Source organism: Culex pipiens, chromosome 1, assembly GCF_016801865.2.
Source record: "Culex pipiens pallens isolate TS chromosome 1, TS_CPP_V2, whole genome shotgun sequence".
NCBI lineage: Eukaryota > Metazoa > Arthropoda > Insecta > Diptera > Culicidae > Culex > Culex pipiens.
Genome location: NC_068937.1, coordinates 43,888,246 through 43,910,325, shown reverse-complemented (window position 1 = coordinate 43,910,325; position 22,080 = coordinate 43,888,246). Strand labels below are relative to the sequence as shown.

At 38.2% G+C, this 22,080-nt stretch overlaps 2 protein-coding genes across 3 annotated transcripts in view; both read right to left on the bottom strand.

The window, feature by feature from the left end:
- Positions 1-3,082: 3,082 nt before the first annotated feature.
- Positions 3,083-22,080, bottom strand: part of LOC120428285 (uncharacterized) — a 30,658-nt gene continuing 11,660 nt past the window's right edge. Inside the window, exons 1-5 of one of the 2 annotated variants that reach the window (XM_039594274.2) lie at positions 12,542-12,704; positions 11,888-12,488; positions 10,062-11,834; positions 3,443-4,069; positions 3,083-3,377 (exon numbers count right to left, since the gene is read on the bottom strand). In XM_039594274.2, coding sequence (XP_039450208.1) covers positions 3,125-3,377; positions 3,443-4,069; positions 10,062-11,834; positions 11,888-12,488; positions 12,542-12,548 — 3,261 coding nt within the window. In that variant the 5' untranslated portion in view covers positions 12,549-12,704 and the 3' untranslated portion in view covers positions 3,083-3,124. Of the gene's footprint in view, positions 3,378-3,442; positions 4,070-10,061; positions 11,835-11,887; positions 12,489-12,541; positions 12,705-22,080 lie in introns of those variants that run through there. The other variant, XM_039593593.2, reaches the window with a different exon arrangement.
- LOC120429750 (interferon-inducible double-stranded RNA-dependent protein kinase activator A homolog) lies at positions 17,034-18,343 on the bottom strand. The gene is made up of 2 exons (XM_039595118.2): positions 17,731-18,343; positions 17,034-17,672 (listed from the first exon to the last, which is right to left on the bottom strand). The coding sequence occupies exons 1-2, from the start codon at positions 18,226-18,228 to the stop codon at positions 17,226-17,228; spliced, it is 945 nt and encodes a 314-aa protein (XP_039451052.1). The 5' UTR covers positions 18,229-18,343; the 3' UTR covers positions 17,034-17,225.

Sequence of the window (22,080 nt, the reverse complement as noted above, 5' to 3'; positions counted from 1 at the left end):
AAGGAAATTCGGAAATTAGGAAATTAGGAAGTTAGGAAATTTTGAAGTTATAAAATACGGCTACAAATATTTAATTTTTTTTTCTGGAATTATTAAATTTTTAAATCCTTAAATTCTTAAATTCTTAAATTCTTAAATTCTTAAATTCTTAAATTCTTAAATTCTTAAATTCTTAAATTCTTAAATTCTTAAATTCTTAAATTCTTAAATTCTTAAATTCTTGTATTCTTAAATTCTTAAATTCTTAAATTCTTAAATTCTTAAATTCTTAAATTCTTAAATTCTTAAATTCTTAAATTCTTAAATTCTTAAATTCTTAAATTCTTAAATTCTTAAATTCTTAAATTCTTAAATTCTTAAATTCTTAAATTCTTAAATTCTTAAATTCTTAAATTCTTAAATTCTTAAATTCTTAAATTCTTAAATTCTTAAATTCTTAAATTCTTAAATTCTTAAATTCTTAAACTCTAAATTCTTAAATTCTTAAATTCTTAAATTCTTAAATTCTTAAATTCTTAAATTCTTAAATTCTTAAATTCTTAAATTCTTAAATTCTTAAATTCTTAAATTTTTAAATTCTTAAATTCTTAAATTCTTAAATTCTTAAATTCTTAAATTCTTAAATTCTTAAATTCTTAAATTCTTAAATTCTTAAATTCTTAAATTCTTAAATTCTTAAATTCTTAAATTCTTAAATTCTTAAATTCTTAAATTCTTAAATTCTTAAATTCTTAAATTCTTAAATTCTTAAATTCTTAAATTCTTAAATTCTTAAATTCTTAAATTCTTAAATTCTTAAATTCTTAAATTTTTAAATTCTTAAATTCTTAAATTCTTAAATTCTTAAATTCTTAAATTCTTAAATTCTTAAATTCTTAAATTCTTAAATTCTTAAATTCTTAAATTCTTAAATTCTTAAATTCTTAAATTCTTAAATTCTTAAATTCTTAAATTCTTAAATTCTTAAATTCTTAAATTCTTAAATTCTTGAATTCTTTAATTCTTAAATTTTTAAATTCTTAAATTCTTGAATTCTTAAATTCTTAAATTCTTAAATTCTTAAATTCTTAAGTTCTTAAATTCTTAAATTCTTAAATTTTTAAATTCTTAAATTCTTAAATTCTTAAATTCTTAAATTCTTAAATTCTTAAATTCTTATATTCTTAAATTCTTAAATTCTTAAATTCTTAAATTCTTAAATTCTTAAATTCTTAAATTCTTAAATTCTTAAATTCTTAAATTCTTAAATTCTTACATTCTTAAATTCTTAAATTCTTAAATTCTTAAATTCTTAAATTCCTAAATTCCTAAATTCCTAAATTCCTAAATTCCTAAATTCCTAAATTCCTAAATTCCTAAATTCCTAAATTCCTAAATTCCTAAATTCCTAAATTCCTAAATTCCTAAATTCCTAAATTCCTAAATTCCTAAATTCCTAAATTCCTAAATTTCTAAATTCCTAAATTCCTAAATTCCTTAATTCCTAAATTCCTAAATTCCTAAATTCCTAAATTCCTAAATTCCTAAATTCCTAAATTCCTAAATTCCTAAATTCCTAAATTCTTAAATTTTAAATTTTTTAAGTCTTAAATTTTAAATTTTTTTATTCCTAAATTTTTACATTTTTTGAATTTCTTAATTCTTTTTTATTTCTTTATTTTTAAATTTTCATTCTACATTTTTTAATTTTGTAAGAAATAGAGTTATTGATTGTTATAATTTCGAGGTTTTCGTAAATTTGTATTTACGAATTTCTATATTTCCGATTTTTAAAACTTTTGGAATTTCGCCTTGTACATTCGTTTCGAATTTTAATATTTTTGATCTATGGAATTCATAAAAACGTTAAAAATTAAAATTATTATTCAATTCTGCATATTTTTAATTTTGATTTTCCAAATTTCAGATTTTTGTTGAAATTTTCTTTATTATTATTTTAAATTTAAAATGTTATTTTAAATTTCTGAAATGTTTGTTTTTTTTCTTCACATTTTTGAATTTGTTGTTTGGCTGGATTTCAAAATTTCAGATTATTATTGTATTTTCAGTAAGAACATATATATTTGTATGATTATTGTCAAGTTTAATTTCACTCTGATTTACTTCATTTTGGTCCCGCGAGTGTGGATAAATCGGACAGTGCAGGGGACTCATAATCCAGAAGTAGCTGGTTGGTACTAGCAATAAATTGTTGGTGACACGATGGCCGACATCTATAAAGACAACTTCTTTTTTTACTCCATTTCGACCGAAACTAAATCTTTCCTTTTAGTTTCAATATTCTGCTTTTTGAGATTCGGCGGGAATTTTAAATATTATTATCTCCAATACAAAATTATTAAAACGTTTGTAATTATCAGTCGCATTCAAAAAGAAAAATTACAATTCTTTGATTTTTTCATCAAAACATATTATAAACAAGCACCGCGCGAAGAAACGTCAAACGCAATCTTTCCGTTTCTGTTACTTTTCAGCTGCGTACCACTTAAGAAAAATCTTTTCGTGACCCTTTCCTTGACCGTTTCTTGGGCGTTTTTTTGTATGGAGTTTTGCGTTCCTTCCCATCTGCGTATCAGCCTTATAAGTGGATAAGTTCCAAGGACTTCGTTACAAGCATCCGTCAAACCGCTTAAAGGGGGAGATGTAGTAGGCCATGCCTACAGCAGCACCACTTTTCACTAAACGCTCTAAGTTAGCATAGAAACCAGTCTTTCATTGCCTAGCAACAGACGTAACAACTACCATTGACTCTTTTGAGTCGGACAAGAACCAGTCAATCAATCCGGTGAAGTTGGCGAAGATGCCACATTCAAAGTAGTTGAACCAGGTGGAACATGGTATGAAAAGTGTAGGAGCTTCACAACGGAATCGGAGAGTAGCAGCCAAGAACCGAGTCAACTTGCAACGTATCTGAAGACAGCTCATGACACGAAGGTTATCTGAGCAGTAGAAGTAAATTAAGTATGTTGTTAAGGATTCCTTGATTGTTCAATGAAACCAATTTACCAAAATCTCTTTTTACAAACTAGGTAGAACAAAGTCAATGCTGCAGGCTTTCGAAGCGGAATAATATGGCTGCATGTCTTCTTGAATAAATAATCACAATTTTACTAACACTTCGCGGTTACCCACTTCCGGACGGTCCCGCCCCCTCCAACTCCTCGATCGCCACGTTGTGCTTCTTGGCCAGGTGCGTCTTCAGCAGCACCTTAAGCCGGAAGCACTGCCCGCACAGCACACAAGGGTACGGCTTTTCGTTCGTGTGGATCCGCATGTGCACATCGAGCGAGTACTTGGTCTGCAGAACGCGGTCACATTTGGGGCAGGCATGACCGGCTTTTTTGTGGATCCGGTCCATATGATGGCGGAGGGCATGTCTGTGGGGGGCAAAACACGGTTAGCGCCTTCTAGTGGTGATAAAAATTAAAAGTTTACGTCTTACTTGTGCTTCATATCCTTGCCGCAAATCGGACAGGGAAGATTCTGGCTTTGGTGATTCATCGCGTGGTGATAGTCCAGTTTGGAACGATACTTGAACTTTTGGCCGCACAGTTCGCACTCAAACCGTTCGGCGTCCGCCGTGTGCACCAGGATCTCGTGCCGATCGCGGGTGATCTTGCTGCCGTACCGCTTGTCGCAACCCTCGTACGAGCAGGCGTAAGGCGTGAGTCCGTTGTGGCGGTTCATGTGATACTCAAAGTCCGATCGCTCGACGTTCTTTCCGCACTGCTCGCACACCTTAAAGTAGTGCTTGATTCCGTTCTGGATGACCATGATGCAGCCCTCGTCGCTGTACACTTTCTTGCCGGTGTAGCGTCGCTTCGGTGGCAACACCGCCGCCGGTTGAGCTTCGGCTTTGGCGTCCGTTCCACCGTACACGACCTCGTGCAGAAACCGATGCAGCGGATCCTTTCGCCGTAGATCGGGCGCAACCGTGCCGTAAAGTTCGCGCATCTTCCGGTGGCGATGCGTAACCCGGGTCCACGTCGTAACGGCGTGGCCCCGATCCAACCCGAACTGGTCGCTGATTTTGGTCCACACCTGACCGCGCAAGCTGCCCCGGCTGTAGCTGTGAATTGTTTTGAAAAAAAAAAATAGTTACAAAACGAATCAAAACTGTAGTAGGCCATGCCTACAGCAACACCAGAAACTCCCTCATTTCAAACAGTTCAAAAAGTCGGACACCTTTTCAAACAACGCTCTAAGTTAGCATGGAAACCAGTCTTTCATTGCCTAGCAACAGACGTAACAAAAAAGAACAAAACTAGAGTGAGTCTTAATTGTTTCTTATTGATGGTAGTCAACCAGAACTTGGTATATGGTATAAGGTCGACTACCGTTCATGACAAAATGACGATCTACCACTCATGTTGAATGGACCTCAGTCCAACAACGCCAGCTGTCAACTGTTAGGAGGAAAACCCAAGTCCAACTCCGAGTCACAAAAAGATAACGAGCTAGTTTTGAAGAAGCGCGAAAGAATCCTTACAAAAGTGATCTAGCTTTGAAGAAGCGTGTGGGTTATAAATAAATAATATAAATAATGTAAATAACATACATTTGAAGCCAACTTAGTGAGAACAGAGTTTTTGATTTCCAAGCGGAACATTTAAATAGTGGGAAAGAAATGTCCCAAGACGAAAAGCGCAAGACCCTCTTCGCGTCAACGTTGGACGAAACAGCAACGAGTTGAAAGCTGGTGATTGGAGAAATAATTTTGATTCTGTCCACCTGCCGGATAAGGGGTGATGGTGATGGTATTGCAATGGAAAGCTGCTGCCGCCAGGAGGTTCGATGCAGCAGTCGTTGAAAACTGACTGTACGCTTCCGGCAAGCAAGGTGCTGGAGAGTGGATACGCCGCCAACCCAATCGAGAAAAAGGCGACACCGCATTCAGCTCGGGAACGAAGTCGCAGCAAAGCGAGCCTCAACTCAACTTCAACTCCGAGGCCGGTGCAGGATCAGCACGATGTGCTTTCTACGTGTGCACCAGCATTCAAGTCAACAGCAGTTACCGAGACGCAGCAACAGGTGACGAAGGTGTTCACAGTGAAACGTCCTTAAAAAGCGGCCAACGGTGACTCATCGTACTACAACATATCGTTTGTATATTACTCGTTCTGATGATTTTGAGTAAAGTGATAAGTTAGGATTGGTTTTAAAAGTGATGTTTGATAAAGATCTTTGTCCTAAGGGCTTTGCCTCCGTCGATCCGTTTTTATAAATGTCTTGCGTTATCATTTTATGCATTCGGTGTGGCATTCCAGGTACTTGAATCTTACGTCCCAAGCAGAGATGATTAGTTGCTGAGATATTGCCATGCAAAAATTTAAAAGAAGGAAAATTGATGTTTTCTAAGTTTCACCCAAACAACCCACCATTTTCTAATGTCAATATCTCAGCAACTAATGGTCCGATTTTCAATGTTAAAATATGAAACATTCGTGAAATTTTCAGGGTTGTTACGGGAAAGCCGAAAAAAAATCCGCGCCAAATCCGCGCCGACCGAAACCTCAATCCACGCGAAACCGCGCCATATAAAAAAATCGCGACCAACATTCAAGAAATGTTATTTCCAAAGAAAAAACTAATACAGAAAGCATTTGATAGAAAAATGAAACTCGTTTTATGTTTGAAGGAATGAAAGCAAAAAATCCTTTTAAAAAATACCTCAAGGGACGTCAAGAAAAGTGTCACAAAAAAATCTTTTTGCAAATCAGAGGAACACTACAATAATTTTGACCAACATAAACAAAATAGAAAATTATAAACCAATATAAACAAAATTTAAAAATATAATAAATGAAATTTAACTTCAAAAATATAAGCTCAAAAAAATCAAAATCTAAAATTTAAATATGATTAAATTTTAGATTTCGAAATCCTTAACATTCAAAATCTATGAATTTTAATACAGATTGTATTCCAAATTCCATTGCGAAACAATTGCATTTAAAATACTTAAAATATTTTCTTCTAAAAATTTCAGAATTTAAGAATTTAAGAATTTGAGAATTTAAGAATTTAAGAATTTAAGAATTTAAGAATTTAAGAATTTAAGAATCTAAGAATCTAAGAATTTAAATTTTATTTGAGATTTCCGTTTTTTTTTGTTTGCAAAATTGTTCAAATTTTAATTGTTTTTTTATTTTATTTTTTTTTAATTCTGATTTTTTTTTTACTTTAAATTTTTCTTTAAATTTTGATTTTTTTATTTTTTGGAGTTTTGAATTTCAAATTTTTAAAATTCTTAATATAGAAATTTCGGATTTTTTAAATTACGATTTTAGAAATTTGAAATTTTTTTAATCTGAATTTTAAAAATATAAAAAATGTTTCGAATTTTTGAAATTAAAATTTTGAATGATGAAGCATTTTTTTTTAATATTCTGACCTTTTTATTTTTCGCCAAGAATGTTTAAATTTAGAAAAATATTTCTACGGGTAAATCCCACCTAAAAGAGTTGCTTTGCAGAATTTGAACGGTTGGCGTCGCGGTCATCACGCCGGATTTTCGTTGCCGTTTCCGTCTTTGTTTTCCCCCCGATTGTTTGTGTTTTTCGGTCCGGGCGGTTTCGCGTTTTAACATTTTATTTGGTTTTATCTTTCCACAGCCGGCTGTCTAAGATTGAATCATTTATGTTAATCTCAACACCAAATAACCGGAAATAATCTCATCCGCATCCTCCGACTGTTTGCCTTGAGAATGCATAATACATCACACCATTAAACAAAATTTATTGATTATTGGGTCGCATCATCATCCTCTATGATGAATCCTGGCCATTACCCTTACCCACTAACAAAATCCCAAGTAGAAGTAGTTTTCCGGCACACGTGGGGGTGTGGATATCGTATAGAACCCAACCTTTGTAGCAACCTGTGCTAACTAACATTTCCGTCCCAATCCCCCCGAGATCTACAAACTGACATGGCGGGCGCCGTTGGTGGCCAATGACTGTTACCTATTTGCTTCAGATCTAGTTTTAATGATCTTGATGTTTTATCTTTTCAACGCATTCATACATGCTGTTGATAAGGGAAACACCATTAGATCGTTTAAGCGTATGGTCAGTTGTATTGATAGGATATTACAGTCCTGTTCAGCAACGGAGAAGGACAACCATGGGTGGTCTCTCATGCTCATGCTCTACGGGTAAATCCCACCTAAAATTCAAAGGCCACTATAAACTTAAAAATTAAAATTAAAAATAAATAAGGTTAAAAAAACATTACTCAAAACTCAAAAGAAATAACATATTCAGAGCCGGATGTATTAGGAAATGAATTAAGTGTAGTAAAAATTTTATTTAAGAAATTCTCAACCATACATTTTAAAAATAATCTCTACATAATCTTAATTTTTCGACGGTTCGTATTAAGAAAATACAAACAAACATTTTCAGAAAAGTCTATTCGGTAATTCGGTAATTTCGGAATACACCCATCCGGCAGCAGCTGAAGATTCATGCAGTCCCAAGTCGCATGTTCGGGTGTAGACCTACGGAAGACCTTGCCGCGAGGATAGGTGAGTAAGACTATACGAGCCACCTACGGCATAATTCCTCGGGCTCCCCAGGTCAACCATAAGCTACCTCAGGTTCTCCGTGCAGGACAAATTGGGGGTAGAAAGCGAATAGAATAAGCAAAAGATCAAAGCAGGCCGCGAGGCATACTTTTAAAGTGGTTTGAATCTGCAAAGGAATTTGTATTATTCAATTCAATTCGGTTTTATTGGTGAATAATCAAGATACAACGAGTTATTTTGAAGTGCATAACAGAGTTTTGGAGTTCCTTACAGCTGTGTGTTGCATCATAATCCATTTAGGAACAATTATTTCTTTAACTAAGGCACTAGCAAGAGTAAGAAAAAACTATAAAAAAAAAACTTACAGAAATTGCAAAGGAAAGGGGATAGAGGAAGAGAAAGCTTATATCTAGATCACAGGTAATTTATCCTTTGTAGATGTGTTTGATCATCAGTTTCCCAAGGGCCAGGAATTGTTCTGCCTTGTTACGGCAGGTCCAAAACCGCGTCATCATCTCCCCCGCGAGAGCAAAGAACTCCGGCAGGGTGAAGAGATCTTCCCCGGTGACTTCTTGCTGGGCCGTACTGCCGCTACCGGCAGCGACCACGCTGGCGAACGAACGCCCCCAACCACGAGGGAACGCTGAGTTTTCCGCTGGAACCGTACGCTGTCCAGCTGCAGGAACGGCTGCGCTCGTACTTCGCTGAGGAGAGTGGGACGCTGCTGCTTTTTTCTTTCTCTTTTCCTGCTCCTCGAGGTAGGCCTTGCGCGCGATGCATCCGCGGTAATTGCCGGTATGGTTACCGTCACATTTCGCGCACTTCACGCGCGGCTTGGTTTGCTCTGCCTTGTCCCCCAATTCCGCCTTTCGTGGCAGTGCGCACGCCTCCGAGAGGTGTGACTCACCGCACTTCACGCAGCGGGGCCGGAGGTTGCAGTTCCGCGAGCCGTGGCCGAATTTCTGGCAACGGTGGCATTACGCTACGTCCGTCGGGTTCTTGGTGTAAAACCGCCAGTTTACCCAAAAACCGTCCAACGTCTTAGTCCGCTGCAGGTCTTGGATCTTGACGGTGCCGCGGTCGAAGTACAACAGGTACAGTGTGTGTGTACCTGTTACCGTTGTCTTGCGCGAGAGCACTTTAATCTCCCGCGGTTTTATTCCGGCGTCCGAAAGGTGACCCTTCAGGTCGGAGATCGGACGGTCTTGATAACCCTGCAAGACGACCTTAACAGGGGGCTTCTCGGGGTTGAATGTGTAGAAGTTGAAGTTGCTACGCTTCAATTCTTCAAAAACCTGGTCGAAGCTCTTTTTATTCAGTGTGATCACTTGCACTGCCGACTTACCGATTTTCAGACAATATCCGAGGCCTTCCAGCAACTCGTCAACATCGTCCGCCAACGTGTCCAAAACAAAAATTGGAGGTGGTCTTCGTTCCGTTGGAGAATTATTCTTTTTTGGCGTCGGCACTTTTTTCCGTGCACCATCGTCGTCGTCGTCGTCGGTAGTGGTGCTACCGTCGGTGTTGTTGTTGTTTTCTTCGTCGTCGCTCAGCATCTGGAACTCGTTCCTGATGGGAATGTTTGCGGATGTTGATGTGCCACTGGTCGTGGCACCGGAGGTACCCGAACGGGTTCGCACTGGTGATCTTGGAACATATCCGGGGTGTAGTAACTTTTTGTCGATTCCTTCTGCGCTCACGCTCCCCTGCGCGATGGCGGTCGACACGGCGTTGGTTTGTTTACCTTTTTGCACACGGCCGGTAGACGAACTTCGCGGGTTTTTCGAGGCCGCACTCGAACTGCCACGGCCACGGCCGGCCTTTGGCATGCTGAAGAAGCAAACTCGCGGGTAACCACAATCAATTACGGCGAAAAATATCGAAAAAACGATGGAGCACTGAGCACTAGCTGCATGCTCTCGTGCGTACACGGAGGGAGCTGGAATTTGTATTAACAAAAGGATCAAACATAAAAAGGCGATACTAATTAATACTTCCCTGCGACCTTAGAGGTCTCTCGGTTGGACATCTAGCCGTGAACACCAAGCTTGGTATCAATCTTCGTCAGTCGGTGTGGTATTGATCACAGCTGGTGTTAAGTTGACCCTCCGTCGTCTGTTGTATCCTGCGGCTGCGTAGCAAGTCAGATGCTCGCTCATTCAGTTTGAAACGAAAAGAACTTGATTCACACCTGCGACACAAACAAACATTTTCAGAAAAGTCTATTAATAAGAAACTGAAATTGCACTCAATGGAAAAAAACAAATTCTCGTAATTCTTGATAATATTTTTCTTATTAACTTGAAAGTATTTCTATCTATTTATCTATTTATTTATCAAGATTTCCATCCGCGAGAAATCCGCGCCTGAGCAAAATTAATCTGCAAATCCGCGAGAAATGCGCCATCCACGCAATCCGCGCCGTCCGTAACAACCCAGAATTTTCTGATCTTAGTGAAAACAATATTTTCTTTTTTTTAATCAAGACTAACATTTAAAACGGGCTAAATATTCAATATTTCTCAGTACTTACTCAACATGGTTGATATTCCACAACATCTCGTGCTTCTTAATCTCCTCCGCCAACCGCGCCCGCAGCTTCGGATTATCAAACGGCTTTCCCCACTTCTCCACTTTCTTTTCCTCACCGTCCTTGTCTCCACCTTCTGAATCCTCGTCTCCATCGCCTCCACCCTCACTAGCCTCCCCTTCACCAGCCTCGTCCTCTTCCTCCCCCTTGACCCGATTATTCCGCCGCCGCTTTCGCTTGCCCAAGCTGTCGCGCAGCATCCGGTCCAGCTGGCGGAACAGCTTCTGCCGCATAAACGGGTGCTGCGGGGGGATTTTCCTCTCCTTGCCGAAGCGAACCATCCGGCTCCGGTACAGGTCACGCAGCAGCTTCCACTGCTGTTTGAGTTCGGCCTGGGGCAGGTTCAGCTGGGTCGCGAGCTGGTTCCACAGCTGGTCGCGCTTGACGTGGTCCGCGTGCTCCGGGTGGGTCGTGTCCCAGAGGATTTCCTGCTCGTGGATGGCGTTGGCGATGCGGAGGCGGAACTCGACGTTGTAGCTGAGCCGAGGGCGCCGGCTTTGTTCGGTGATGGCTTGCGTGAGTTCTGGCGTTGGATTTGGAGGGGGAGCGCCTTCCCGGATCATTTGGTCCATCAGCAGGTAGAGCGGGTTGAGGGTGGAGTTGATGGCGCTTTCGTCGTTTGGATTGGCCTGGAGACGCTTCCACTTGACGCGGTATCCGTCGCGAAGGTATCGCCACTGGGTTTTGAGTTCGGGCACGCTCATGCTGTGCTGTTCTGCCATTTCTTTCCACGCGGCTTCTCGGGAGGCTTTTACGGCGTTTTGAGGGTGGGTTGGGTTCCAGATGATTTCCCGCTCGTAGAAGGCCTGCGCCAGCGCCAGCTTGTCGTCCTGCTGGATGGCGATGTTGGCGGCGGTTTCAACATGTTCATTTGCGTTGGCGGATCGCTTGCCCACCTCCATGTTCTCGCGGAGCATCTTCTTCAGCAGCAGGTAGAGCGGATCGTTCAGCTGCGGGTCGTCGAGCTCCATTTGGCCCTTCATCACACGGGAGCATCGCAAGCGATAGAAATCGCGCAATTTTCGCCATTGCTGCTTGAGCTGGTCCGTCGAAATGTTCCGCTCAGCGGCCAAATCTTCGAACGTGCGGTCACGCAGAAGCTGGTCGCTGTACTGCGGATGGACACGGTTCCATATGATCTCCCTCTCGTAGATTGCCTCAGCAAGCTTCATCCGCTCGTTAGGAGTGATGTCTTCCTGGCTGGCTGCAGACTTCCTCTTTGAAAGTGTACATTCTACCATCTCTTCCAGCAGAAAGTACAAAGGTTCGTGCAGGAGCGGGTTATCCGCCTCAATTATCCCCGTCGCCAACCGTCTCTTCCTGCTGTGGTACACGTCCCGCAAACACTTCCACTGACGCTTCAACTCGTCCACTTCCATGCCCAACTGGTCCGCGATCTTGGTCCATTTCGTTAGCTTATCGTACCCGCTATGCTTCTTATTCCAAATCTCCGGATGCTCGTGCAAAACCTGAGCCAGCTGCAACCGCTCGTCCACGCTGACCTCCTTCGAAGCACGCAGTCTGCCAGCCTTCCGCGAGCTGAACATCGATTCCAGCAGCTGGTACAGCTCATCACCGGACGCTTCCGAGCTCCAGCGCTTCCGCCGGTAGAACTCGTGCAGCCGGTTGAACTCACGTTTCAGCTGCGCTTTCTCCAACTCGGTCGTGGAGGCCAGTTTTGTCCAGGCACGTTCACGGTGGATCGCGACGTGGAAGCTAAAAATACGGACATTTAAACCTACCGTCGTCGAATCAAGTGACCAACCCACCCGTCATGACTTGAATCCCACAGCTCCGGATGTGCGTGAATGGCTTTCGCCAAACTCAACTGGTCAACATCCGGCTCAATCTTAGCACGCTTTCGCTTCGGAACATCCTCCTCCTCTTCCAAATTATCCTCCCCTCCACTTCCGTCCAACTCATGCTTAATTTCCAGCACATCCTCGGCGTCCGCCCACTCAAACGCCACAGCGGCCTCTTCTTCCTCCTCCTCCTCCTGCTTCACCTCCGCCATCCCGATCAACTTCCGCAACTGCCCCACATGATGCCGATACGCATCCCACCGTGCCAAATCATGTCGCTCTACCGGCGCGGCCACCCCATTTTCCAGCAATGCCGCCTCGGACCGACGGCACACGGTGCGGAACTCGTCGATAAAGTGCACCGTCTCGGCGCAGTTGAGGCAAACGGTGACGGGTGTCGAATCGCCGCCACCGTCCTCGGGGGACAGGAAAACGCCCGTGCAGTCGCGGATCTTGAACGAAAAGTGGGCCTCCGTGTCGGCGCGGAATATGTCCAGCAGGTTGTCGTCGTTGGGATCGGGGAAGGCGGTGAGGCAGAGGCGGCAGCGAGGGGTTGAAGGAGGTGGTTCTGAAAAAAATAGATAAGTAAACAGGTAACAAATTGGAAAATTAAGCGTTTACCTTCCATTTTGGTTGGTTAAATACTATTGAAATAGAAAGAAAACCATGATATCGTTCGATTAAATCTAAAATTCAAACTTCACTGAGGTGAAAATTTTAATATTTTTTTTAAAGAGATTTAATCTCTTAAAATTTAATCTTCAAGCTTTGACATTTGACGATAAAACAAACAAACAAACAGTGTTGCCATGACAACTGCTGTTGTTGTCATCCTCTGACGATAAAGCAGATTTGTATATCCCGCCGCTTTCTAGAATCATACACGCAAAATCCATTTAACACAAATATGTGTAGTAAAACTACACCGATTTTGTATAATTTCTAGCAAGATTTCTAGTGTATTTTGGAAACACAAATCTGTGTTACACAGGTTTTCGAAGAGACCCAGTCGAGACGTAATAAGGCTTTCTAGGCTTAATTCGAATGAATTCTCCTCAGTGTATTTAAACCGTGATTTAAACACAGTTTTTTTTTTTAATTTAAACAACCCAAAAAATTTTAAAAGGATATTTTGGAACTCATTTTGAAGATACTGTTTATTACAATGCCTTAAAAAAAGTTCCAGCGAAATAAGCTTTGGTTGTAACGTGCCAAAAATAAAACAATTTGAAGTTTTAAGCAAAATCACATTTTTTACATTTCTTTCTGTATCACAAAAGACTTCAAAAATAACGTAAATGAACGAAATTCATAACTGCAAAAAAGGCAGAGCAGATTGAGCTATTTTATTTGACAAATTGTTAAAACGGAAGGAAGGTTAAAAAAATTATTCAAAGTAAAATGCAATGTTTTCTTATTTTCGGGAATTTTTACTAAGAAATGTAAAAAAAACTATTCTTAACTAGATTCTAAATCAAATTTAGCCTTAGGCTAGTACAAATTTTAATTTAATTGTTTTGTCTGGCAGTCGAATTTGAACTAATGAAACATACAATAAATTAATTGCTTTGATAAACAAAACTTCAAGTATTTTTTTTTATTCACAATTTTCTCATCTGACCAAGCATCTGACCTCAAAATAAGTCCGAGATATCCTTAAAGTTTTAATAAGAGTAATCAAAATTATGGAAACGTAATTTTTTGGAGTCACACGAGAAAAAAGCCGATAATGCTTTTCCATTGAATTGTTGGAATACTGGCTTGTAATTTCAATTAATATTATTTTGCTCCCTCTCTATCTCGGCCAGAGACGATGGACAAAAACCTTGAAAAATATTTGCATCGGCCGTATTTAAAATACTCGAACTTTCCTTTTGAATTTTAACCTTTCGACAGTGGCGTTTTTCGGCCTCTCTTACAAACGGTGCAGCGACTGCCGAAAGGTCAAACAACTGCTAACTTTTGCAGTTATTTCCTGTAAACAAATAACACATTTTTGCTTTAATTGGGTCCTAAAATGAATTTTAGATTGCTGATATTATTGTTTACAGCGATATAGCTTTTTTTTTTTCACCTCGCGGTCCTTCTTGACAGAAAAGCTCCTACTTGACAGCTCGTTCCAAGGGGACCATAGTTGATCCATCGAAAAAATGTTGTCTTGGAGCAATTCCATGTCAAATAGGGAATTGGTTGTACCCGACCCTCTCCGATTTCAATGAAACTTTGTAGACATGTTATCCTAGGCATTTATAAGCCATTTTTGTGTATATGGAGCCAGTTACACTCGATAATGACATTTGAGAAGGGCGTAAGTGTTTTAAATATTTTTGTATTTCGTAATTGGGTACTAAAGCCCTATGTCAATTTTTATGTACAACGGTAAAAAACACGAATAAAAACCATTTCTGATCACTTTTTTTTCATTTTAATGCAAATTTTTTTTTTGACAGGACAACATTTTTCCGATGGATTAACTATGGTCCCCTTGGAACGAGCTGTCAAGTAGGAGCTTTTCTGTCAAGAAGGACCGCGAGGTTAATTTTTCAAAATTGATTTAAAAATCCATTTTAAACTCTTTGTGGTCGTACAAAGGGTCATTGTACTCAGAAAAATAAGCTTTATCGCTGTAAACAATAATATCAGCAATCTAAGCTTCATTTTAGGACCCAATTTAAATATTGCTATATCTCGAAGCCGTTGCATCGTATCAAAAAGTGGTCAAAGACAAACTTGTAGGAAATTTGACGGGCTTTCCGAAAAAAATACTCTGAAAGAAAAAAACACTCCACTTTTATGTGATTTTTTGATTTTTAAGTTTAAAAGTCAAATTTGAAGGTGAGCCCACGATTTTTTTTCGTTCAAAATTTTTGTGAAGATAGCCTAAGATGTTACAAAAAGACTTATGAAAAATGCAGGCTGGAGCAACTCACCTAAAAAAATACAAAAATCATTTACTGAAACTGTTTTTTTCAAAAGTGCTCTAAACGTCAAAATTTTCAAAATCCGAGTACGGGAATCGATTCTCCAGACAATTTTACATAAAAGTCTCCATATTGACCATTGTCCTAAGTCCAATCCTTGTGAAGTGGTTTTAAAAATAAAAATATTGAAAAAATTGGTTTTTTGATGGTTTTTGGCAATTTCTATATGACAGACTTGATTTTTCAGTCTCGTAAATATTTTTACCGGAAAGCTCGTCCAATTTCCCATAAGTTTGTCTTTGACCACATTTCAATTGGATGTATGGGCTTACAGATATAAGCTAATAACATTGCTCATAACTGAAAACATAATATTTTTTCAGTGTAGTATAGTAACCTGGATAGTAAATTAGCTTATATCTGTAAGCCCATACATCCAATTGAAATGTGGTCAAAGACAAACTTATGGGAAATTGGACGAGCTTTCCGGTAAACATATTTTCGAGACTGAAAAATCAAGTCTGTCATATAGAAATTGCCAAAAACCACCAAAAAACCTATTTTTTCAACATTTTTATTTTTAAAACCGCTGTAACTTCACAAGGATTGGACTTAGGACAATGGTCAATATGGAGACTTTTATGTAAAATTGTCTGGAAAATCGATTCCCGTACTCGGATTTTGAAAATTTTGACGTTTAGAGCACTTTTCAAAAAAACAGTTTCAGTAAATGATTTTTGTATTTTTTTAGGTGAGTTGCTCCATCCTGCATTTTTTGTGAGTCTTTTTGTAACATCTTAGGCTATCTTCACAAAAATTTTGAACGAAAAAAAATCGTGGGCTCACCTTCAAATTTGACTTGTAAACTTAAAAATAAAAAAATCTCATAAAAGTGGAGTGTTTTTTTCTTTCAGTGTATTTTTTTCGGAAAGCCCGTCAAATTTCCTACAAGTTTGTCTTTGACCACTTTTTGATACGATGCAACGGCTTCGAGATATAGCAATATTTAAATTACGAAATACAAAAATATTTAAAACACTTACGCCCTTCTCAAATGTCATTATCGAGTGTAACTGGCTCCATATACACAAAAATGGCTTATATATGCCTAGGAAAACATGTCTACAAAGTTTCATTTAAATCGAAGAGGGTCGAAAAAAAAGTACCTAAAAAATTACTGTTTTGGGCTGGAATTGCTCCTTGTCCAAATTTTTTTTGCATTAAAATGAAAAAAAGTGACCAGGAATGGTTTTTAATCGTGTTTTTTACCGTTGTACATAAAAATTTACATAGGGCTTTAGTACCCAATTTTGGTTTTTAGAGTACCGTGAAATTCCAGTGTTTTGAAATTGCCATACCTTAAAATTTCTTCTTTTTTTGTCGTGAGAAATCAGCAGCCCTAAAAAGTTAACACAGATGTGTGCTGCAAAAATCCGTGCATTTTATTTTATTTTTTTGTTAACTGGATTTGGCCTGAGTTTTACACAGATCTGTGTTATCTTGATTTTGCGTGAAGGACCGAACTATAAAGAGCATGATTCTAAGTTACCGTGTAATGTTGTTCAGGCAGGATAAATTATACACGTTTTTTAAAAAATACCATGAGCAACAAAAATGCATAAATGCAACAAGTTTTGAGTAATCGAAAACAAAGAACTGTGAAATCAAAAGCCGGTAACTTTTATTTCTAAACGTGTATAATTAATCCCGCCTGTGACGTATGAATTTGCTAACATAGACTAACTACAAGACTGGACAGTGGGCTCCGAAACTAAGACTGAACCTTTTCTTGACCCCTTGGCAGATTTTGATTCGTGAATCTTAACAAAATCACACTTGCGTTCTATGGGATGGGCCATAGGGACGTGGCGTTACATCGTGCTGCCACCTGGTTTTTTTAAGCGCAAGAGTGTAAAAGTGCTGAGTCATCGTCTAAAAATAGACGGCGTCCTATCTCGCCCAGCAAAATGAAGTCGATAAAGTAGTCGGTTTCGATGAGAAAAAGTGGAAAATGTGGTCTAAAAATAGCGACGCCATCCCCCTATTCCGGTATAGAATCGGACCGACCGACAGCTTGATGGCCATGAACTTAGTTTTAATCGTTCAAATTAAACTGGTGCTGGGTAGGGCAGTCGGAAATCGTTTCTATGTTTTGATCGTTTGAATTTTCATTACAATTGAATCAAATTACATTTTCGTAGCTTAAATTTTAATTCCGAATTAGCTCAAATCATATTTGGATACATTTGATAATCACATCGATTAATGAATCGTCACATAAGTTGATATCCTTGCTTACAGTGTTATTGTGTAATTCTTCTGCTAGCAAGAAACATAACACAAGTAGTAAAATACCTAAATAAAACAGTTTGAACCAGCATTTTTCAGCGCTGCTTGAACGAGAAGTTCAGCATCGTGGTAAAGTATCGGTAAACGCTCTCGTAAAACTCGTTGCCCAGTCCAAAGATAAAACAATCGTACTCGCTGTTCATCAGCTCGAACGAGTACAGCTTCTGGCCGTTTTCCGCCTGGAGCTGGCTGTCCCCCAGCTTCATGTCGAACTTGAGCCCGAGCGCCCGCGGAATGAGCGCACACTTTTCCTGCACGTCCATCGTTTCGTCCATGGCCAAGCTCCGGGCGGCGTCAATTTTCGCTTCCTCCAGCTCGGCGAAATAGTTGTGCCGGTCGGCGATCTTCACGCCCAGCTTCTTCTTGATGTCCGAGTTTTTGTACTCGCGATAGTTCCGGATAATGTGCTCGTTGTCGTCGGTGTCCATCTTTGCCGCCTGGTCCAGCGATTGGACCTGCATCATGTTCTCCTCGACCGGCATCTGTGGGAAAGAGGGAAGCAATTAGAGGGTGGTCATTCTATTACAAAGGTACCCCTACCGCTTGCAAGGTTTTCAGCATCTCGTTGCAGGCCACCTGTTTGGCCCCCTTCTTGGTGTTGTGCACGCCCCGTCGGACGATATTGCCGACGCGGCATTCGAACTCAAACTCCGGCGCATGTGACGGACCGGAACTTCGAACGCACTCAAACTCTGGAACCTCGAAATTACGCTGAACGCAGATATCGCGCACCTCCATCACTTTGTCCGACGAAGAAATGGCCAGCTGCGGGTCGTCCAGGTCAATCCCACTCTCGCCGTGGCTGGCCAGCAGTTTCAGCATGTGCAGTGCGGCAGCGTGTTTGGAATCTTTCTTCGAGCGGCCATGGCCCACACAAGTCTGGCCAAGCGCCGTGACCGAGGTGCTGAAAATCTTTGCCGGCGTCGAGTTGTCCTCGCCCGCGCTCTCGTAGATCGGAAGCGGAACCTTCCGGCGGGCGCAAATTTCCTGCAGTTCCGTGACCGGGGTTTTCGCTCCGAGCGCAGACTGGCCAGACATTTTGCGTTGGGGTTTTGATTGATTTTCAAATTCTTTAGTTTTTCATTCGATTTTTCAAGTCACTTGCGAAATAACGTCAACAAACACAATCTTGTACAAACACGCTTGTGCAAACCTGCACTGAGCAAAACTTACACAGCTCAACGGAGTGTTCTACACATGATCTAACCCTGCTGTACACGCAAAACGGACATTAGGTATAAATTCCTATTTTTTAGTATTTTTTGAACTTATGTTCTAGCTTGTCAAATTATACCTAAAAATTAGTATTTTTTTCTTCCTAAAATTTAGGATTTTTTTAGAACACTGAAGTACTTCTTAAAAATTCCTAAATTTTAGTATTTTTTTAGTTCAAAAATTGCGATTCACGTTTTGACAAGTCAAAACAAAATAGTTTCGTGGCTGTGAGTTGGTGTTCCGCAGTGCTGCTGAAAACTTAGGAACTTTGGCAAGGTAAGTTTTGTGCAGGAAGAAAAGTGGTTCTCCGGTTCTGCACGGAGAACGGAACCCGGAGCATCCTTGTTAGAGGAAGTGTGGCTCGCGTGCTTGTGGAAGAGGAGGAGGAGGAGGAGGAGGACGGAACCTTCAACTCCCGGCGAAATTAAAAAAGCCGCCTCTTCCCTCTCGTGCTCTGGAGGACGGATCTCGGGACGGATATTTGCGTGGCGATTGTGTGAATGAAAAATTGTATCGAGTTTTAGTTTGACGAACCAATTTTTATCTTTTTGTGATTTGGTTGGACGTTGCGGGTGTGTGTATGTATGCGTTGGTGAAAGTGCGTTTGTGAAAGTGTTTGTGTGTGTGTGTGTGTGTGTGTGTGTGTGAGAGAGAGAGAGAGAGACTGAAAGTGAGAGGGTGGGGGTAGAGGAAGAGAAAGAGAGAAAGAAAGAGAAAGTGGGAGAGAGAAGAGGAGAGGGAGAGAAAAAGTGGGAGAGAAGAGGGAGTGAAAGAGAGCGAAAATGGGAAAGGGAGAGAGAAAGTGGGAAAGGGAGAGAAAGGGGGAGTTTGTGAGAGAAGGCTGGAGGGGAAGAGGGAAAGAAAATGTGGGAGAGAGATAGGGTGAGGGTAGAGGAAGAGAGAGAGAGAATGTGGGAGTGAGAGGGGCAAAGATGAAGAAAGAGAGAGATAAGAGATTAAGTTGGAGAGAGAGTAGGAGATGGAGAGAGAGTAGGAGAGGGAGAGATAGTAGGAGAGGAAAAGATAGTAGGAGAGGGAGAGAGTTAGTAGGAGAGGGAGAGAGAGTAGGAGAGGTAGAGAGAAAGTGGGAAAGAGAGAGGTGAGAAAATATGAGAGAGAAAAAATGGGAGAGAGGGTAGGAGAGGAAGAGAAAAAGTTGAATTGAGAGCAAGGGAAGAGAGAGATAGCAGGGAACAGGAAGAGCGAGAAAATAGAAAGAGAGGGGAGAGAGAGAGAAAATTTTAAAAATCTTTAATTCCAAACATTATAAAACTCCAAAAAATCTTATATTCTACAATTCAAAATATTTAAAGATTAAAATGTTGAAGTTGTAAAAATATTAAAATATTAAAATAATAAAAGATATTTAAAATAAACAAATATTAAAATATTAAAGAACTAACATATTATATAATATTATACAAAATTATAATGTTAAAATATTCAAATCATTATATATTTATTTCAGGTAAGTACATTTATGAATGGTGGTGTAGTGGTAAGCGTGATTGCCTCTCACCCAGTCGGCCTGGGTTTGATCCCAGAAGGTCCCGGTGGCAAATTTTGAGACGAGATTTGTCTGATCACGCCTTTCGTCGGACAGGGAAGTAAATGTTGGTCCCGGTCTAACCTAGAGGTTAGGTCGTTAGCTCAGTCCAGGTGTAGGAGTCATCTCCCTGGGTCCTGTCTTGGTGGAGTCGCTTGTAGGCAGTTGGACTAACAATCCAAAGGTCGTCAGTTCGAATCCCGGGGTGGATGGAAGCTAAGGTGAAAAAGAGGTTTGCAATTGCCTCAACAATCAAGCCTTCGGACACCTAGTTTTGAGTAGGAATCTCGCAATCGAGAACGCCAAGGCAATGCTGTAGAGCGAATAATTTGATTTTTTTTTACATTTATGAAAAAGTTGTGTTTTATGTAAATAAAAATATTAATATCATTTAAACTTTTTTTTTCTTCTGCCTGCATATCTCTTGGAAAATACCTAATTTAAATATTAAAATATTAAAATATTAAAATATTAAAATATTAAAATATTAAAATATTAAAATATTAAAATATTAAAATATTAAAATATTAAAATATTAAAATATTAAAATATTAAAATATTAAAATATTAAAATATTAAAATATTAAAATATTAAAATATTAAAATATTAAAATATTAAAATATTAAAATATTAAAATATTAAAATATTAAAATATTAAAATATTAAAATATTAAAATATTAAAATATTAAAATATTAAAATATTAAAATATTAAAATATTAAAATATTAAAATATGAAAATATTAAAATATTAAAATATTAAAATATTAAAATATTAAAATATTTAAATATTAAAATATTAAAATATTAAAATATTAAAATATTAAAATATTAAAATATTAAAATATTAAAATATTAAAATATTAAAATATTAAAATATTAAAATATAAAAATATAAAAATATTGAAATATTAAGATATTAAAATATTAAAATATTTAAATATTTAAACATTAAAATACTTAAATATTTAACTATTAAAAATTAAAACATAAAAAAACCAAAATATAAAAAATAGATTAATTTAATATTAAAAATATAGAAACATTAAAAAATTAAAACATAATTTAAATTTTAATATTTATTTTCAGGTTAGAACATTTATGAAATAGTTGTGTTTGATGTAAATAAAAATATTAATATCATATAAACCATTGTTTTCTTCTGCCTGCATATCTCTTGGATAATACATAATTTGATCTTTGATTATTCTTAAGTATAAGTAATTTTCGATCCCTCACTTTTCCAGAAAATACCTCAAATTTAGGTATTTATTCCTAAAAATTAGGAATAATCATGGTCCGCCATCTTGGATTATACCTAAATATCAGTAATTTTGGATCCCTCACTTTTCCAGAAAATACCTCAAATTTAGGTATTTATACCTAGAAATAAGGAATAATCATGGTCCGCCATCTTGGATTATACCTAAATATTAGTAATTTTGGATCCCTCACTTTTTCTAAAAATACCTCAAATTTAGGTATTTATTCCTAAAAATTAGGAATAATCATGGTCCGCCATTTTGGATTATACCTAAATATTAGTAATTTTGGATCCCTCACTTTTTTCTGAAAATACCTCAAATTTAGGTATTTATTCCTAAAAATTAGGAATAATCATGGTCCGCCATCTTGGATTATACCTAAATATAAGTAATTTTGGATCCCTCACTTTTTCTGAAAATACCTCAAATTTAGGTATTTATTCCTAAAAATTAGGAATAATCATGGTCCGCCATCTTGGATTATACCTAAATATTAGTAATTTTGGATCCCTCACTTTTTCTGAAAATACCTCCAATTTAGGTATTTATTCCTAAAAATTAGGAATAATAATGGTCCGCCATCTTGGATTATACCTTAATATTAGTAATTTTGGATCCCTCACTTTTTTCTGAAAATACCTCAAATTTAGGTATTTATTCCTGAAAATTAGGAATAATCATGGTCCGCCATCTTGGATTATACCTAAATATAAGTAATTTTGGATCCCTCACTTTTTCTGAAAATACCTCAAATTTAGGTATTTATTCCTAAAAATTAGGAATAATCATGGTCCGCCATCTTGGATTATACCTAAATATTAGTAATTTTGGATCCCTCACTTTTTCTGAAAATACCTCCAATTT